We start from the raw sequence: 14,042 nt of genomic DNA, 5'->3' as shown, positions 1-14,042 counted from the left end.
TTTTTTTTTTTTTTTCAGTGGCCCTAATCCTCTTCCGTAGGTCCTATCATTGACAGCCTATTTATAAAAATAATTCACCTAAATTAATCATAACTAACCAAAAACAAAGGAACATGACTAAATAACCAAAAAACATAATCTCATAACAGATATCAAGCAATAAAGTAAAATAAACTTAGCTAGATTATGCACAAAAACAAAAAAACTTTGTTAATTATTAACCAAAAATAATCGGCTCCTACAAATAGTGCATTAAATGATTTTACAGATTTTGCCCGAGGATCTGAGCCGATCTGATCAACTCATACAGAACAAAATGCATCAGGGAAAATAATCAGCAGGAACTTTAGAGATATGTCTTCTTGTTAAAGGTCACAATGGAAATGCTGGAGGGAAATAATGCTCCCTATTTGTCTATGCCGAGCTGCTCCTCCAGCTCCTAATTGGGATGATAAATATACAGAAAGAAGGTTACAGATATGAAACCCTCAAATGACTTAAAATGAACCCAAACATGATTTTAACATATTATGATGTTCATTTCTGTCGCATATTTATTGATAGTTGTTTCTTAGTGGAAAACATTGGAGGGTCATTTATTTCAAGCTTCAGAGACTAAACTCTAAAGGGTTTTCATTTTTTGTGATGGTATATAAAATAGTATTATCAGCATTATCAGAGGTATTGCTATTAAGCTCCGGGCCACAGCGCTGTTATTAAAACTGTTCTAGGTGGACATAGATATGTTGAAGGGTTTACAGCTGCGTCAAACTCGCTTCATTTTCAGATGATGGACTGAAAATTGCCCGATGAGATATTTAAAGCCTTGAACTCTTCTTTAAATCAGAATCAGACATACTTTAATAATCCCAAAGGGAAATTCCTTTCAAACTCCACAGCTCTGTCAGCTGTTTGTCTTATTCTTTATAGCCCTGCTCCTTCTCTCAACTAAATAGCCTCTGATGCCTTCAAAGAACAGCTGAAACAGCTTAGAGTTACTTTTAAAGGCAAAAAGTTCCCCTAGATTTTCTTTCAGGGCGTCGGATTAAAGGGGACAGATGAAAACAGCACAAGTTACAGATTTCTACTCATGAAATCTTTTGAAAATCTTGAATGTGGGAAGGTTTAAGGGCTGCTAGTGATTTTGTAAAGCAATCTGTGTAGAGTAGAATATATGAGAAGATGGAAAGCAGGAAAGAATGCTAAATTTTGGTTTATGAAGAAAACATTATCACAGAAGAAATGCGTTTTGGGGCTCTGAATATTTCCACCCCTTCCAGATTCCCTCAAAGCCCCTTGTTTGAATCTCAAATAGAAAACGATCTTTTAAGCAAGAGGAATGCTTTTTTAATGTCCTCCTAACCCTCTGTTGTTTGAGCAGCTGCTTCTTTGTGATAGCTTTTCTTTATTTAACAAACTCGCTATTACAAAACAATTCATTTAGTGTATATTTGTTAATGGCCAGTTATTAAAAGAGACCTTTAAAAAGAGATTTGCCCAAATTAAACGTAACAACTGTTTAATTAATGACCCCATTTGCAAACCTTAAGTCTGTTCTTTTGGAAACAAGGAACTGATTTTCGTCTCTATGCAATGAACAGGTGAGATTAACATGTCCTTCCTTCCCATAAAGCAGAAGCTATTTTTTCAGTTTAATCAACAAATTCTTTAAGATCAAACAACAACAGTAATTTCCCTTATAAAACAGATATTTAAACTGTAACCTAACAAATATTCTGAATAGTTATTGCAATCAGATTTTTCTCTTAAGGCATTTCTAACAGTTTTGTGTTATATTTTTATGAATGTTATATTTTTAAAATGTTTTTTTATGCATTTCTGCTCCGCTATAGCCAAGAGCAAAACAGTCCCTTCATTGACTAAAGCTCTGATCATTTTGTATTTTGTACATAACTATGAATTTTATTTTCAGCAAGCTTCTGAATAGGATTTTTTTATTGGTTTTGTAAAAAGGTTATATTTTGACATTATGTATAATGATAATATCCAGCCTGTTAGCAAAAAGCAAGAAAAATCAATCTAAAGAACTGTAATTGGAATGCAGGTTAGACCATTTTACAACTGTAACGACCTCATTGATGACCAAAAAGCAGAATTATCACCAGTTTAATTTTATTTTATTGTATTTTTAATGAGGCTATGATGTTACACTGATATGGCAATAACGAGAAGCAACCAACATGCTTGCTCGTCTGGTTTAATGGTTGAAATGAATAGTAAGTGGAAACGTTTAGCATATTTTTACAGTGAGGAAGATATTCCTGCAGTAAATAACGGCACATTTCTAAGAAATTTTAAATCAATATTTCATGTAGAAAATATTTTATTCTTTACGATTAACTGATCGTGAAATATTGACCCTTTGTTTGTTAGAAAATACTGTTTGAGTTATTGGATTTCTGTCAAATTGAATTACCATGCTGCTTATTTCGACAACAGTTGTGTATTGTCATGTTGGAATAAAAACAATGGATCATTCGGGTGTTTCTTTGCTGAACTAAAGTAAAATAATATAACATCAGAAGAGTAGTTTTGCAATAACTAATAAAAGGAGAGGAAAATATAGAAAAAGGTCTCTTCCCATCTCTGGTGTTCCAGGAAACGTAGCTCAAGAGTATAAATATTTGGAGGCTGGATAAATTCACTCTTAAATTGACTGTGACAGCCCCACCTGACCCCCCCGCCGCCCGGTGAGTCTGAAGTACTCACTGAATGAAACATTTTCAATCCTTTGGGGCCAAAAGGACCTTTATCAGAGGTGTGTTTGAGTGTTTTAGTGTCTGCTAATACTGTATCACTGCCATCTAGGGCTGCTCTTATGGGCTGTTTCCTGTTTCTGGTTTTCAGATCTGAGCTGCAAGTCATTTTGTTTTTTTTGTTGTTGTTTCATTATAGCACATACAAAAGAATCTGTGATTTTTTTTTTATCCCCCAGAAATTTCAAGAAAGTATCAAAAGCATTGGTATATGAGAATAAAAAAACAGCTTTAAAGTGTGAAAAATCTCTCCTCCGTTTTTGCTCACGTTTTGTCACATTTGAATGCTTCGGATCATCAAACACATTTTAATATAAGACCTTTTGATCACCAAGTAAAGCTGATCAAGCCCAATTATTCATAAAAGGAAAGCCAACATTTTTCTATGTCCCTTTAAAGTCCTACACGGATCGATTTACTACACTTCAGCTCAGCACTGGCTTCATACTTTGTGGCCTGCACTAAAAACGCACCGTGTCTTTTTATAGCCAATTAAAAACATGAAGTCTTCACCCTCATGCAGGAAAAATAAAATAAACGGAAAAAAGCCAGGCTGCCATCAGCAGCATCAAACCACAAGAGACTTCCAGTTGTTTTCAGATGCAGAGTAGCTCTTGAAAGTGTGATGAGCTGTGTAAAGTTGATGGAGTGTGCTGCCTTTAACAGGAGAAAACAGACACTTGATGTACACTTGACATCTAACTTATTCAGACATGCATATTTCAAAGCCCCACAGTCAGACAGCGTATGTTCAGAGCTGCAGCCTAATAGACGGAAACAGACTGTGCGATCCGGCTGTGCATATAAACAACTTGTGGATTTAGCAGCTTGCTCTTACTACCGATCTCTTGACTTTTTCCTGTCAGATCTCCAGGAAGGCGGAGCTGCGCTCCAGATTGGCTGAGCTTCAGCTGCAGCTTTCTGGCCCGCAGCAAACTCTGGGGATCGTGGGAGACGGAAATAAGGAGAAGATGAAAAGACAAGTGTAAGGAAGTGAGGGAGAGGTACCAGTGGGTGTGTATGTGGTGGGGTGCATATGGAGAGAAGGATAATTTTTCAAAAGCAACAACATTCACTTTGAAGCGTTTGATCTTTGTTGCATGTCGATGGAAACACACTGGAGGTCAAATCCTCTTGCACTTTTACAAAAAGGGAACTTCCACATTTTAGTAACGTGTCATGTTAACATTACTGATGTCACCCTCCCTAATGGAGTCCCTCGTCTCCCTAATCATCAGCTTCAGATTTCACATTTACATTATCTGTCCCAACCTGTAAAACAATACCCCCACCCTTATGAGGAAATACTCTTTTTGCTGCACCTCATTAAAATATTGATACTCAACAAATGGATTCACATTTTATTAGCTTACAACCACAGATTTCATATTTTTAATAAGATTTTATGGACCAACACAGCTGAAGTTGTTCATAATTGTAAAGTAGAAAGAAAAGATTTCAGAGTTTAGAAAATAAAAAACTAAACAACATATCAAACGTATATTTGTTTTAAAGCCCCTTTGCATCAACACCCTGAACTGAAATCCATGACATAGAATTGATTTAGTCTTTGCATAAATATAACATTTTTGTGACGCTTTAAAAATGCTAACAGAGAAAGATAAAGTTAGGCAGAAGTTTTAGATAATCAAATCTAAACCTTCTGGTAATGAAAACAGTTTGGTAGAGAGTAAAGCTGTTACACATGGTGGTGGCAGCATCATGCTGTAGGGGGATGTTTTTTTCCCCAGCAGGGATAGGGAAGCTGGTCAGAGTTGTTGGGAAGTTAGAGTTTGTGAAATTTACCTGGCTACCATTAAGCCACAAATCCTACTTTACTCTAAAAAAATATAGCTTGTTAATTTTTAAACTTCTTAATGTATAAAATGTCTCATATGTTCAGATTGTAAAAGAAACTTAAAGTTCTGGAATATGATCACATGTTCTGCTGAAAAAAAAAAGCTGATTTGGTTTGGCATAATAACATGCAGGAAAAAATATAATTTAAATATTTACAACAAAAACATTCTTTGTACATTTATTCAGTTGTCAAAACCCTTTCTGGATTTAACATGAAATCCTTCCTTTATATACCAAAACACTGCTCAGTTCTATTACATCACTGGCTGCTGTTATTAGGAGCCAGTCGGAGGGTCGCATCTGCCTGTGGAGCTGCAGGTTGCAGACCCCCGGTTTAGATCAAAGGATACTGGCGTGTTAATGACCTAGTCAAAGTAGAAAATCTGCAAAAAAAGACTTAAAAGTGGAAGTTCATTTTTAATCTGACTCCCCATCCTGATTAAATGTGAGCTATTTTGCAAAGATCAGTAGGCAACATGTTCGGCAGATGTGTACATCTGGTAGAGACAAACCCCAGAAGACCTGCCACTTTAATTTCAGTAAATAAGTGGTTGTACAGAGTGTAGAAAATATAAATAATCCAAAGAATGCAGATGGATGAAGCTATTTTTGGATGTGATTAGCACAAAACTGGGAAAATCCTTCATCATTTCCTTTGGACAATTCTGGATAAATGATTTGGTTTCACATAAAATATCAATTATTTAATCTTGTGGTTGCAGCACAAAAAAGTATGAATATCAACAAAGGATATAAGTACTTAAAGAAAAAAGTTGCTGCAAATATTCCTATTCCGTATAGCTGACGTCACAAAGGTTGCAATGTGCATTTTGAATCCTGGTCATTTATTCAGCTCCTGCTTTCTGCTCTGGCACAGGCAACATGCCCTGGAGACCCTTCCATCACAAACGCCTCCAGCCGCCAAGATCCTTAAGGGAGAAACTGAGTCCAAAGCTGCAGGAACGCCAGAGCCGGCTGCCAGGCAGAGAGTGGTAGCACCGCCTGCTGGGAGCGAGGTGCCTCCTCGGAGCAGAGACAAGTCAGGATGCTCTCCAGAACAGCTACTGCAACAGGAAGGTGGGCTAATTAGCAAAAGTGACAGGAAAGACTGTCATTTCACTTTGTCTCAGGGAGTTAAAAGAGCAAAGCTAGTGTCCTAATTTTCGATTACCATCTAAAACCAGATTAAACACGTAATGCCCCCAAGGAGTCCTAACAAGCTCATGTGGCATCCAGGATTAAAACCAACAGGAGGAGATGTGCTTCCCTGAAGACAGGGCCCACGTTTTGCATCCATGGAGCTAATTTAACCCCACGCTTTGCAGCAGCAGCACCGCACTAATCCATACTGAGGAGTCGTGCACTGTAGATTAACAAGGCAGGGTGCTGATGAGTCAACAGTGCTAATTGCACAAATTGTTTCCTTTTGCAGAAGCAGAGTTTTCAACCCTCAAAACGTCCTGGGAGAAAGCGAGGTTTCGCTTAAGGCTGCTGGAGGGTCACAGTGACATAGTCACCAGCGTGGTTGCTGTTGACAACCTGGTGGTTTCTGGAAGGTAAAGTAGCACATTATTTACATAATGGATGGGCAAAACGAGCATTCCTCCTAATTTATCTTCTAATAGGCGCTCACGCCCGCCATCATTGCCTCACCTGTATTTTCCCTCCTGAGATCTTGGAATTTAGTCTCAAACTTCTCTTCCCTTTATGTCAGTCGAGATACAACGGTGAAGGTGTGGCATGTTCCCACAGCAACAGAGCAAAAGAACCTGGGGGGTCACACTGGTGGAGTCACCTGCCTGTCTGTACCTCCCCCTGAGTATTGCAAGAAGCTGGGTGAGTCCACACAGATACTCCTGTGGGCCGTCTGCGGCTGAGTAATGCCCCTATCCTGCGGGCTGGTAATTATAGGAGCAGTTCATCAGATCAACTCCACTGAGAAATAACCTCAATAGACACTTTGGAGAGTTCACTGTCTGTCTGCAGAAGGCAGCCTTCCATCATTCGATTTGCTGGCTCTCCCTCCCCTCTCCTCGGTGTTCCTGCTTAAAGCACACAGGGTGGAGGAGCAACCCAGTCCTGCTGGACTCCTGGTCTCTGGGCTGGTTTCCCTCCTTACTACAAACGTGTTTTCTCTTCCTTTATTTTTTGCGTTTTCCCTCTTTAATCCTTTCATACACCATCACACTCATTTGAAGAACACTGGAAAAGTCCTCCTTCATTTCTTTATTCTCCTAATTATGCCTTGGATTTCGCTAAAAGAAACAGAATAACAGGTTAGGATTGTAAAACGTTTATTAACGACATATATTGTATTATTTCCTAATATCACGTAATGGCATTCTGAACTATTTATTAGTTATATGGAGGCAAACCTGCGAATATATGGAAAACTTAAAAGGAAGCAGACAGGATATCAGGAATAGAACTGCAGAACTTTGCAATTCTGGTTCATCTATGGAACAACATGCAGATAGAACATCATAGGAATCTCCTACAGCAATGTATTTCTAAAATGAGATGGGGTTTGTGTTCCAAAAATAAATGTGTTTTGGTGTAAAATGTGACTGAAAGTCCAATCAGAAACAGAAGAAAGTTTTCAAAGGCTCTTAATTATTAACTCAGCAGAATAATTAGCTGCACACACGAGATAACTTTGCAATACACCTGTTTTAAAATTTGGATCATAAGACATTTTGTAATCCATCTGCCTGAAAGTTTCAATTTCTAGTCATTTATGTAGTTAAGTTTATGAAAGAAAACATTTAGATCTGCAATCTTTCCTCACCCTGAGTCCGGCTTAATTAAAGTTACTCAGAGCTTTTAATAAAACACAACCTGTTGCTTTTATTAAATATCTGCCATAGGAAACCTGTTGCCACCCTAAACAACCACCTGTTTATTTGTATTTTTTGTTTTCTATGTAAGGAAAAAAATTATAAAGATGAAGCAAGGATTTTCTTCTATAAAATAATATTTGATGTCAAAAAGTAATACAATAATAAAACTGATTAAAAGAAAAATAGCTCAAAAAACAGTTTTGCTTCTCTTAATGTCATTCTGTTGTTAAAATGAAAATTCAAATATTCTTTACTGGTATTTACATTGGTTAGTTCTGTATATCATTTTTAGAAACTATTCAGAGCCATCAGAGGGGCCAAAGAACCGCAGGTTACAGACCTCTGATTTAGACAAACAAGAAATAGTATTTTATAATGAAGAAGATGGCTATCAAATTTCTTATAAGCTGCATTTATTAATTTTTCTGTGTGTGGTAACTTACCATCAAAGCAAATTTATTGTAGACATTGAAACAATGGTGTATTTATCAGGTCTTGTGTCTGTTTTTTGCTGAATTAATTTAACCAGTTACTTTCCCTTCTTTTAAACAAACATTTCCTTTGTCTGTTTCTGGAGTTTTCTTTCTTTTGTCTCTTTTTGTCCTCTGATTTTAGTTTTTTCACTACAGTCCTTCTGAAAGACTCGTCTTTGGTGCTTTACTGGCCGCTAAATGTAATGATGTTCAAGGGGAAATAAAACAAAACACACAAAGTATGATACTCCCACCACCATGCTTGCCTTTTGGGGACGGTGCTCTTTAGGTCATACCGTGCTTCCGTCTCTGCCTACAGAATAACTTTTATTTATTTTATTGTCCTCTTTCAGTCCTCTTAAACCTTAGTCATTTCCTCTATGTCTGCTCACTGAGCCTGCTTCTGGTGGAGGTTCCTCTCTGTTAGAAGGATATTGGAATATCTATATATTTCTATATATACTGGACCAGTTGAACCATTACGTGTTTGCTTGTGTGTTTAAGTCCAAATTCTTATTCCGTTTACAACCTTTGTCTGTGATTTCATTTCTCTCCAGCCTGGTCCCTGTCCTTGTCTGACAAAGAGAGGTTTATTTTAAGCGGTTCTGCAGACAGCCATGTGAAGATCTGGGCCCTGAGCATCGGTATGATTACTACATCAACACGGACACACAGGCTTTACTTGCTTGAAACATATAATGGCTTGTATCTTGTCAATTAAGCAGCATTTTGCTGTTACCTTCAGGGCAGTGTGTTAAATCTATCTACACATTCAACGTGGTGACCGCGCTCTGCTTTGCGCCTGAGGGGGATGGCTACATCATCACTGGTTCAGGTGTGTATCTGCGAGGGCACAAAGTGCAAGCGACACAGTGGATAGAATAATTGGTCTGTTTCCACTGACGCGTGTGCACAATTTCATCCCAGGTTTGTGTTTATGTCTTTACAAATATTCCTGCTGAATCTTGACTCTGCTGCTTCGCCTGTCATTAAGTTATCGTAGCTACCAGTTCATTTTGAGTTGATTCGGCTGTCTGGCTCAGGTGTGTCAGCTGCGACCAGCGATAATGACTGTCGGCCGCCTGTCTTCACACGTTAACCTCACACTCTGTCACCCTGCAGACGGGGGGAAAGTTCAAGCCTGGAGCTGGCACACTTTCCAGAACTGCCAGTCAGTCAACGCTCACCAGGAAGCAGTCAGCTCCATCCAGGTGAGTCATGTTTATTTGGTTGGGACAGCACATAGTAAAATTAGCCATCTGGCTAATGTGCACACCGAGTCCCTGAGTGGATCTTTCAATAAAATGAAATACAAACACAGGTTACTGTTATAGTACTACTGACTACTTATCTGTTGCTTAATGTGTATAGTCTTGTTTAAAAAACCAACAACCTCACACCTACAATTAAGATTCTACCTTTACACTGCAAAAACGATCTAAAAATAAGTACAAATTTCAGGAAATACTTGTATTTACCCTTAATTTGAGTAGGTAAATAAGATGATTTGCCCATGGATGAGATTTTTACTCTTAAAATAAGATAATTAAATATTATGCACTTGAAATAAGACAATGAAGTTGTTTTTTTCTTATTTTAAAATTAAAATTTTCTCGTTCCAATGGCAAATAGCCTCACTTACCTCCTCAATTAAAGAGAAAATGCACTTATTTAAGAAAAAATTACCTATTTAGATTTTGATTTTTTGCAGTGTATATATAGTTTCTCTAGATAAATCCTCTCTGACACATCAATGCAACCAGCTGCTTTATATGCCAAATGTGGACATTTAAAAAATATAAATAATAAAGGTTTGAAGAAGCATTAAAAATAGAATTCTTGATACAATGATTAGTGATAAGTATGTCCATCTACTGTACAGTATATGCATCAATGCCAAGTGGCATTAAGGCTTGGGGCTTTGCCAGGTGTTAAAGAAGCCCGGGGTGGCTCTATAGCAGCCTTTAGGTACTCTGTATAGCAGGCTTTGCTGCCTCTCATCTTTCTTCTAACTATACTCCATATTTCCCCTATGGCAGGGCTATTTAATTCTGCTCCTGAGGAACCACTGTCCTGCATGGTGTAGCTGTCTGTGCTCCTGCAAATTATTGCAGTACCAACCTGCCCAGCAGCCATCTAGGGCTACAGATCCCTGTAAACCACCAATGCATTTAAGTCAAGTGTGACGGAGAAAAAAATAAGCAAAACATGCAGGAAAGTTCTTAGGACCCGGATCCGTGGGGTTCTGTTCAGGTCTGACAGGTTTGCTGTTCTCTGAACCAGCATTTGCTACCTTTGGCTGCACTGGAAAACTTTGCAACCTAGATATGTATTTTTTTCTTAAAATAAGTGCATTTGTTCTTGCATTGAGGACATAAAAGAGACATTTTACCAATGGAACAAGACGATTTACACTTAAAATAAGAAGACACATTTGCATTGTCTTATTTCATGTGCATATTATCTAATTATCTTATTTTAAGAGTACAAATACTCATTCCATTGGCAAACTATCTCATTTACCTTCTCAAATTAAGGTTAATTTAAGACATTTTTACTTATTTCTAGATCGTTTTTCTAGTGGGTCTGCAGGTAAAAAATGGAATCAGCATCTCCATGAGGGTTTTCAGCCGAAGGAAGCTGTCTGCACTGACTTTAGACTTGATAAATAATCTGTCAGTGCTACTTTAAGGCACTGATTTTAGCTACAGTCCAGGTCTTTGGGGTGTCCCACCAACTCTTTACAGGTCTTTGCTCCACTAGTATCTCTATTGATTATGTTTCTTTTCCAGCAGCCTTTTCCTTCAACTCAGGTTTACATTCAGTTGTTTGGATGCAACACTAAACAAGCGTTTTGGGACTTATTGCTCTTATGGAAGATTTTAACAACTGTCTGCAGGTCAACAGTTTTCTCAATGGTTGTATTGACGATAACATACATTTTGGGGGATTGAAAAACTACATTTTTATTTTGAATATTAAATTCAAATGCTTCTAAACTCTCTATATTTTGTCCTAATTGCAAACGTCTTTGTTATGTTATCTCTACTTCATGTAAAGGGTGAATTTAACACGGCTGCGCTTCAAAATGTGGATATTAACAGTTGGCTAAAAGCTTACATCTCTATTAAAAAAAAGCAAAGTCAGGATGTAGAGGTAGTAAAAAATGCTTGATTTGTTTTCTAGAGCTGAAAAATAGTCTGTTAGGTTTATGGTAATAGTTACTGGTTTAAAGATTATTTAGGAAATGTATTGATCTCAAATCCTCATAGTTTAAAATAGATCCCATAGCATACAAACTAAAAAGGATGGGACCTAAGATGGGTCCCTGTGGAATTCCTCTATCAAATCTTTATCACAAACTATATCAGCTCCAGCATACTTTTGGATGCTCTTGAGTGTGATTTAGACCAAAGTGATAAAGATGATTTTTAAACATTATATTTTTTAGAAATATAGGTAAAGATATTGTTTTATTTTTCTGTATTAGATCCTTTTTTTTTGCAGCTGGAATACTCCAACACCCTAATGACAAAACTAACATTTAAAAACACTAAAACATGCTTTTAAAGACTATCTTTAGGATTGCCTATTCTTCATAAAGAAATTACCCTCTTACACTCTAACAAGCTTTTCCTTCATTTTGCTTTTAAATGGAGATAAAGATATTCGCTGTGATGCAGGCTGTGGTCCAATTTCAGAGCGTACTGTTTGTTTTCCACTTTTTACAAAAAGGGTGATTTCATGAAAACTGAAACCCGGGGCTGCATAAGCACAGTTCTTTCTCTTTTTTTTTTTTTTCAATTTGCCAACATCATAATATGCCTAAAGCATTGTCACCCTCTTTGTTGTTTCTCATGCAAAGCACACAATCCATTTATAACTGGCAGCAGCGCGAAAAACATCTTAAAATATTCCCTTTAATTCCGTTTCCACAAACATACATGCAATCTCTGGCTGACACACACACACACACACACACACACAGAGTGGGTAAGGACTCAAGTCGCCATGACAACCATGTGCCCTCCACAGTCTCAGGGTCCTCTGGTGTTCAGCGGCTCGGTTGAGGGAGGGGTGTCTGTGTGGGAGAACCAGTGTTCGGATCGTGAACCCCTGAAGCTGCTCCACCACTGGAGCGGTCAGGTGACGGGCATCAGCGGGGGGTCCGACGGGCGTCTGAAGCTCAGCCCGCGGGGAGACCGGGTGTTCCTGGCGTACGGTCGAGCCTGGATCAAGATCCTGCACTGGAGGACAGGTTGGTCAGCTCTGGAGTAGGATCACCACAGATGTTTGGAGAATCTGCATAATCCTTCCTACTAACATCTGTTTAATTACCATAGGAATGATATCCAGGTTGACCAATCACAGCAGCATCACCGGCGTGACAGATTGTGTTCATCAGACCGGGGGCCTCTTAATTGGCTCTTGCTACGACTTGGCGAACGGGGAGAGCTCCCTTAACTGTGAGTCAAAGATTAAAGCGTGTGCAGCCAGAAGTTCCTCTCTCTTTGCTCTGAGTGTAGAAACACAATAAGGACTAAAGTCTAAATGGAAACTACTCTCTTGGCCTCCAATCCTTTAATCTCTTTCTCCTCTCTGCAGTGTTCTCTCTGCCTCAGTGTCGCTATTTGGCCTCCCTGTCCTGGCCCGATGCTCCCAGAATCCTCTGCTTTGCGACATGGACAACTGGTAGTGGAGACCACCGTTGGGTGACCGGGGGTCGGGACCTAATCGTATGGGAGCAGCTCCCCAGTTCTGGGAAGCAGAGGTGGGGTTGGTTCTCACCAATAGCTCTGATTCAGTTTCCTCTGTGAATATTTATGCTTTCCTATTTAGCAATGAAAATATACAGTTTCCTCTATGATTATTGGGTCCCCTGGAAGAGATATGTACAAAAGTGTTAAAATAAGTTGTTGTCATGGAGACTCCAAGATGCTTATCTTTGCTACAGCTGCACTAATAATGAGCTTTGGGGTTTTTTATAACTTATTCTTATCTATGTATCAGTTGACAAGATACAATTTCCTCAATTATATTTATGTGTTAAATGTTTGGGGGACAAATAAGTGTTCAAAACCATTTTTTTTCTAACCTAGAATTTTATACCACAATGGAAAATATGGGAGGAAAGTATGGATGGAAATTTGCTTTTGTTTGCAGACTTAATCTACATCTAATCTTCAAATAAAGAAGCAAGTATTAATGTCTAAAATATCCTGTCTGCTTTTTGCACTGATTATTTTATGCAAAACTAAAGACTGCATTATCATAATGTAAACTGGAAAACACTCTCCAAACTTTTATGAAGAGGCATAACGCAGGTGATGGAAAACTTAATGACAAGATTGGGCTGTTATTTGCAGAGCATTTACTTATTATGGAAAAAAAACTGACACATTTTTTTATAACTCTTGTCCGCTGCTGTTTTTGTAACAGTAATTTATTGTGTTTGCAATTTGCTTTTAAAACAGTGACTCTACAGAAATATTGCTCTTAAATTTATGGACAACATTTTTCATTGAGAAATTATATCAACGAAGAACAGCAAAAGTAACACTCTGCAAAACTTTTTACAGCTTTGAACCTTTTTACAGCTATTCAACCTTAAAACCAAATACCTTGTTTTGTGGTTTTAGGGTTCTTTGCTTTCCTTTTGCTCCTGTTTTAGATATACATCTAACAATTATATAACAAATAGTATTGCTTGTACTGTTCGTACATGGGAAGTAGTGGCCTACTTTCTATGCTTTTTGTTTGTTTCTTTCCTTTACGGATTTATTTTTATTATTGGAGTTTTTTTGGAGAGGGATTTACACAGCAGTCTTTTATTTTGGGTTTTTCATATGATCAAAAAAGAAGATAAAGGGACATTTAATAGATTTTTTTTCTTGATCAAGCAACGTTTGTGACATATATGAGTAGAGAGTATATGATAAATAAATTAAACATAAAGTACAGTTCGTGTACAGCTTGTTAAGAGTATGATAAGTGTATTGTTAGCAAATAGATCCTTCCTTCCTTCCTTCCTTCCTTCCTTCCTTCCTTCCTTCCTTCCTTCCTTCCTTCCTTCCTTCCTTCCTTCCTTAATA

General features: G+C 37.9%; 1 protein-coding gene across 1 annotated transcript in view; it reads left to right on the top strand.

Moving 5' to 3' along the window:
* Window positions 1-14,042, top strand: part of LOC107082243 (pre-mRNA-splicing factor PRP46-like) — a 16,924-nt gene that overhangs the window by 1,840 nt on the left and 1,042 nt on the right. The window contains exons 2-11 of the mRNA XM_015370818.1: window positions 3,644-3,762; window positions 5,515-5,714; window positions 6,070-6,193; window positions 6,352-6,473; window positions 8,508-8,594; window positions 8,696-8,785; window positions 9,073-9,161; window positions 11,986-12,208; window positions 12,294-12,416; window positions 12,556-12,721. Of these exons, the coding sequence (XP_015226304.1) occupies window positions 3,644-3,762; window positions 5,515-5,714; window positions 6,070-6,193; window positions 6,352-6,473; window positions 8,508-8,594; window positions 8,696-8,785; window positions 9,073-9,161; window positions 11,986-12,208; window positions 12,294-12,416; window positions 12,556-12,721 (1,343 nt within the window). The remainder of the gene's footprint in view (window positions 1-3,643; window positions 3,763-5,514; window positions 5,715-6,069; window positions 6,194-6,351; window positions 6,474-8,507; window positions 8,595-8,695; window positions 8,786-9,072; window positions 9,162-11,985; window positions 12,209-12,293; window positions 12,417-12,555; window positions 12,722-14,042) is intronic.

This window comes from Cyprinodon variegatus, unplaced genomic scaffold, assembly GCF_000732505.1.
Source record: "Cyprinodon variegatus isolate N-32 unplaced genomic scaffold, C_variegatus-1.0 Scaffold48, whole genome shotgun sequence".
Classification (NCBI taxonomy): Eukaryota; Metazoa; Chordata; class Actinopteri; order Cyprinodontiformes; family Cyprinodontidae; genus Cyprinodon; species Cyprinodon variegatus.
This window is presented reverse-complemented; position numbering and strand designations above follow the sequence as displayed.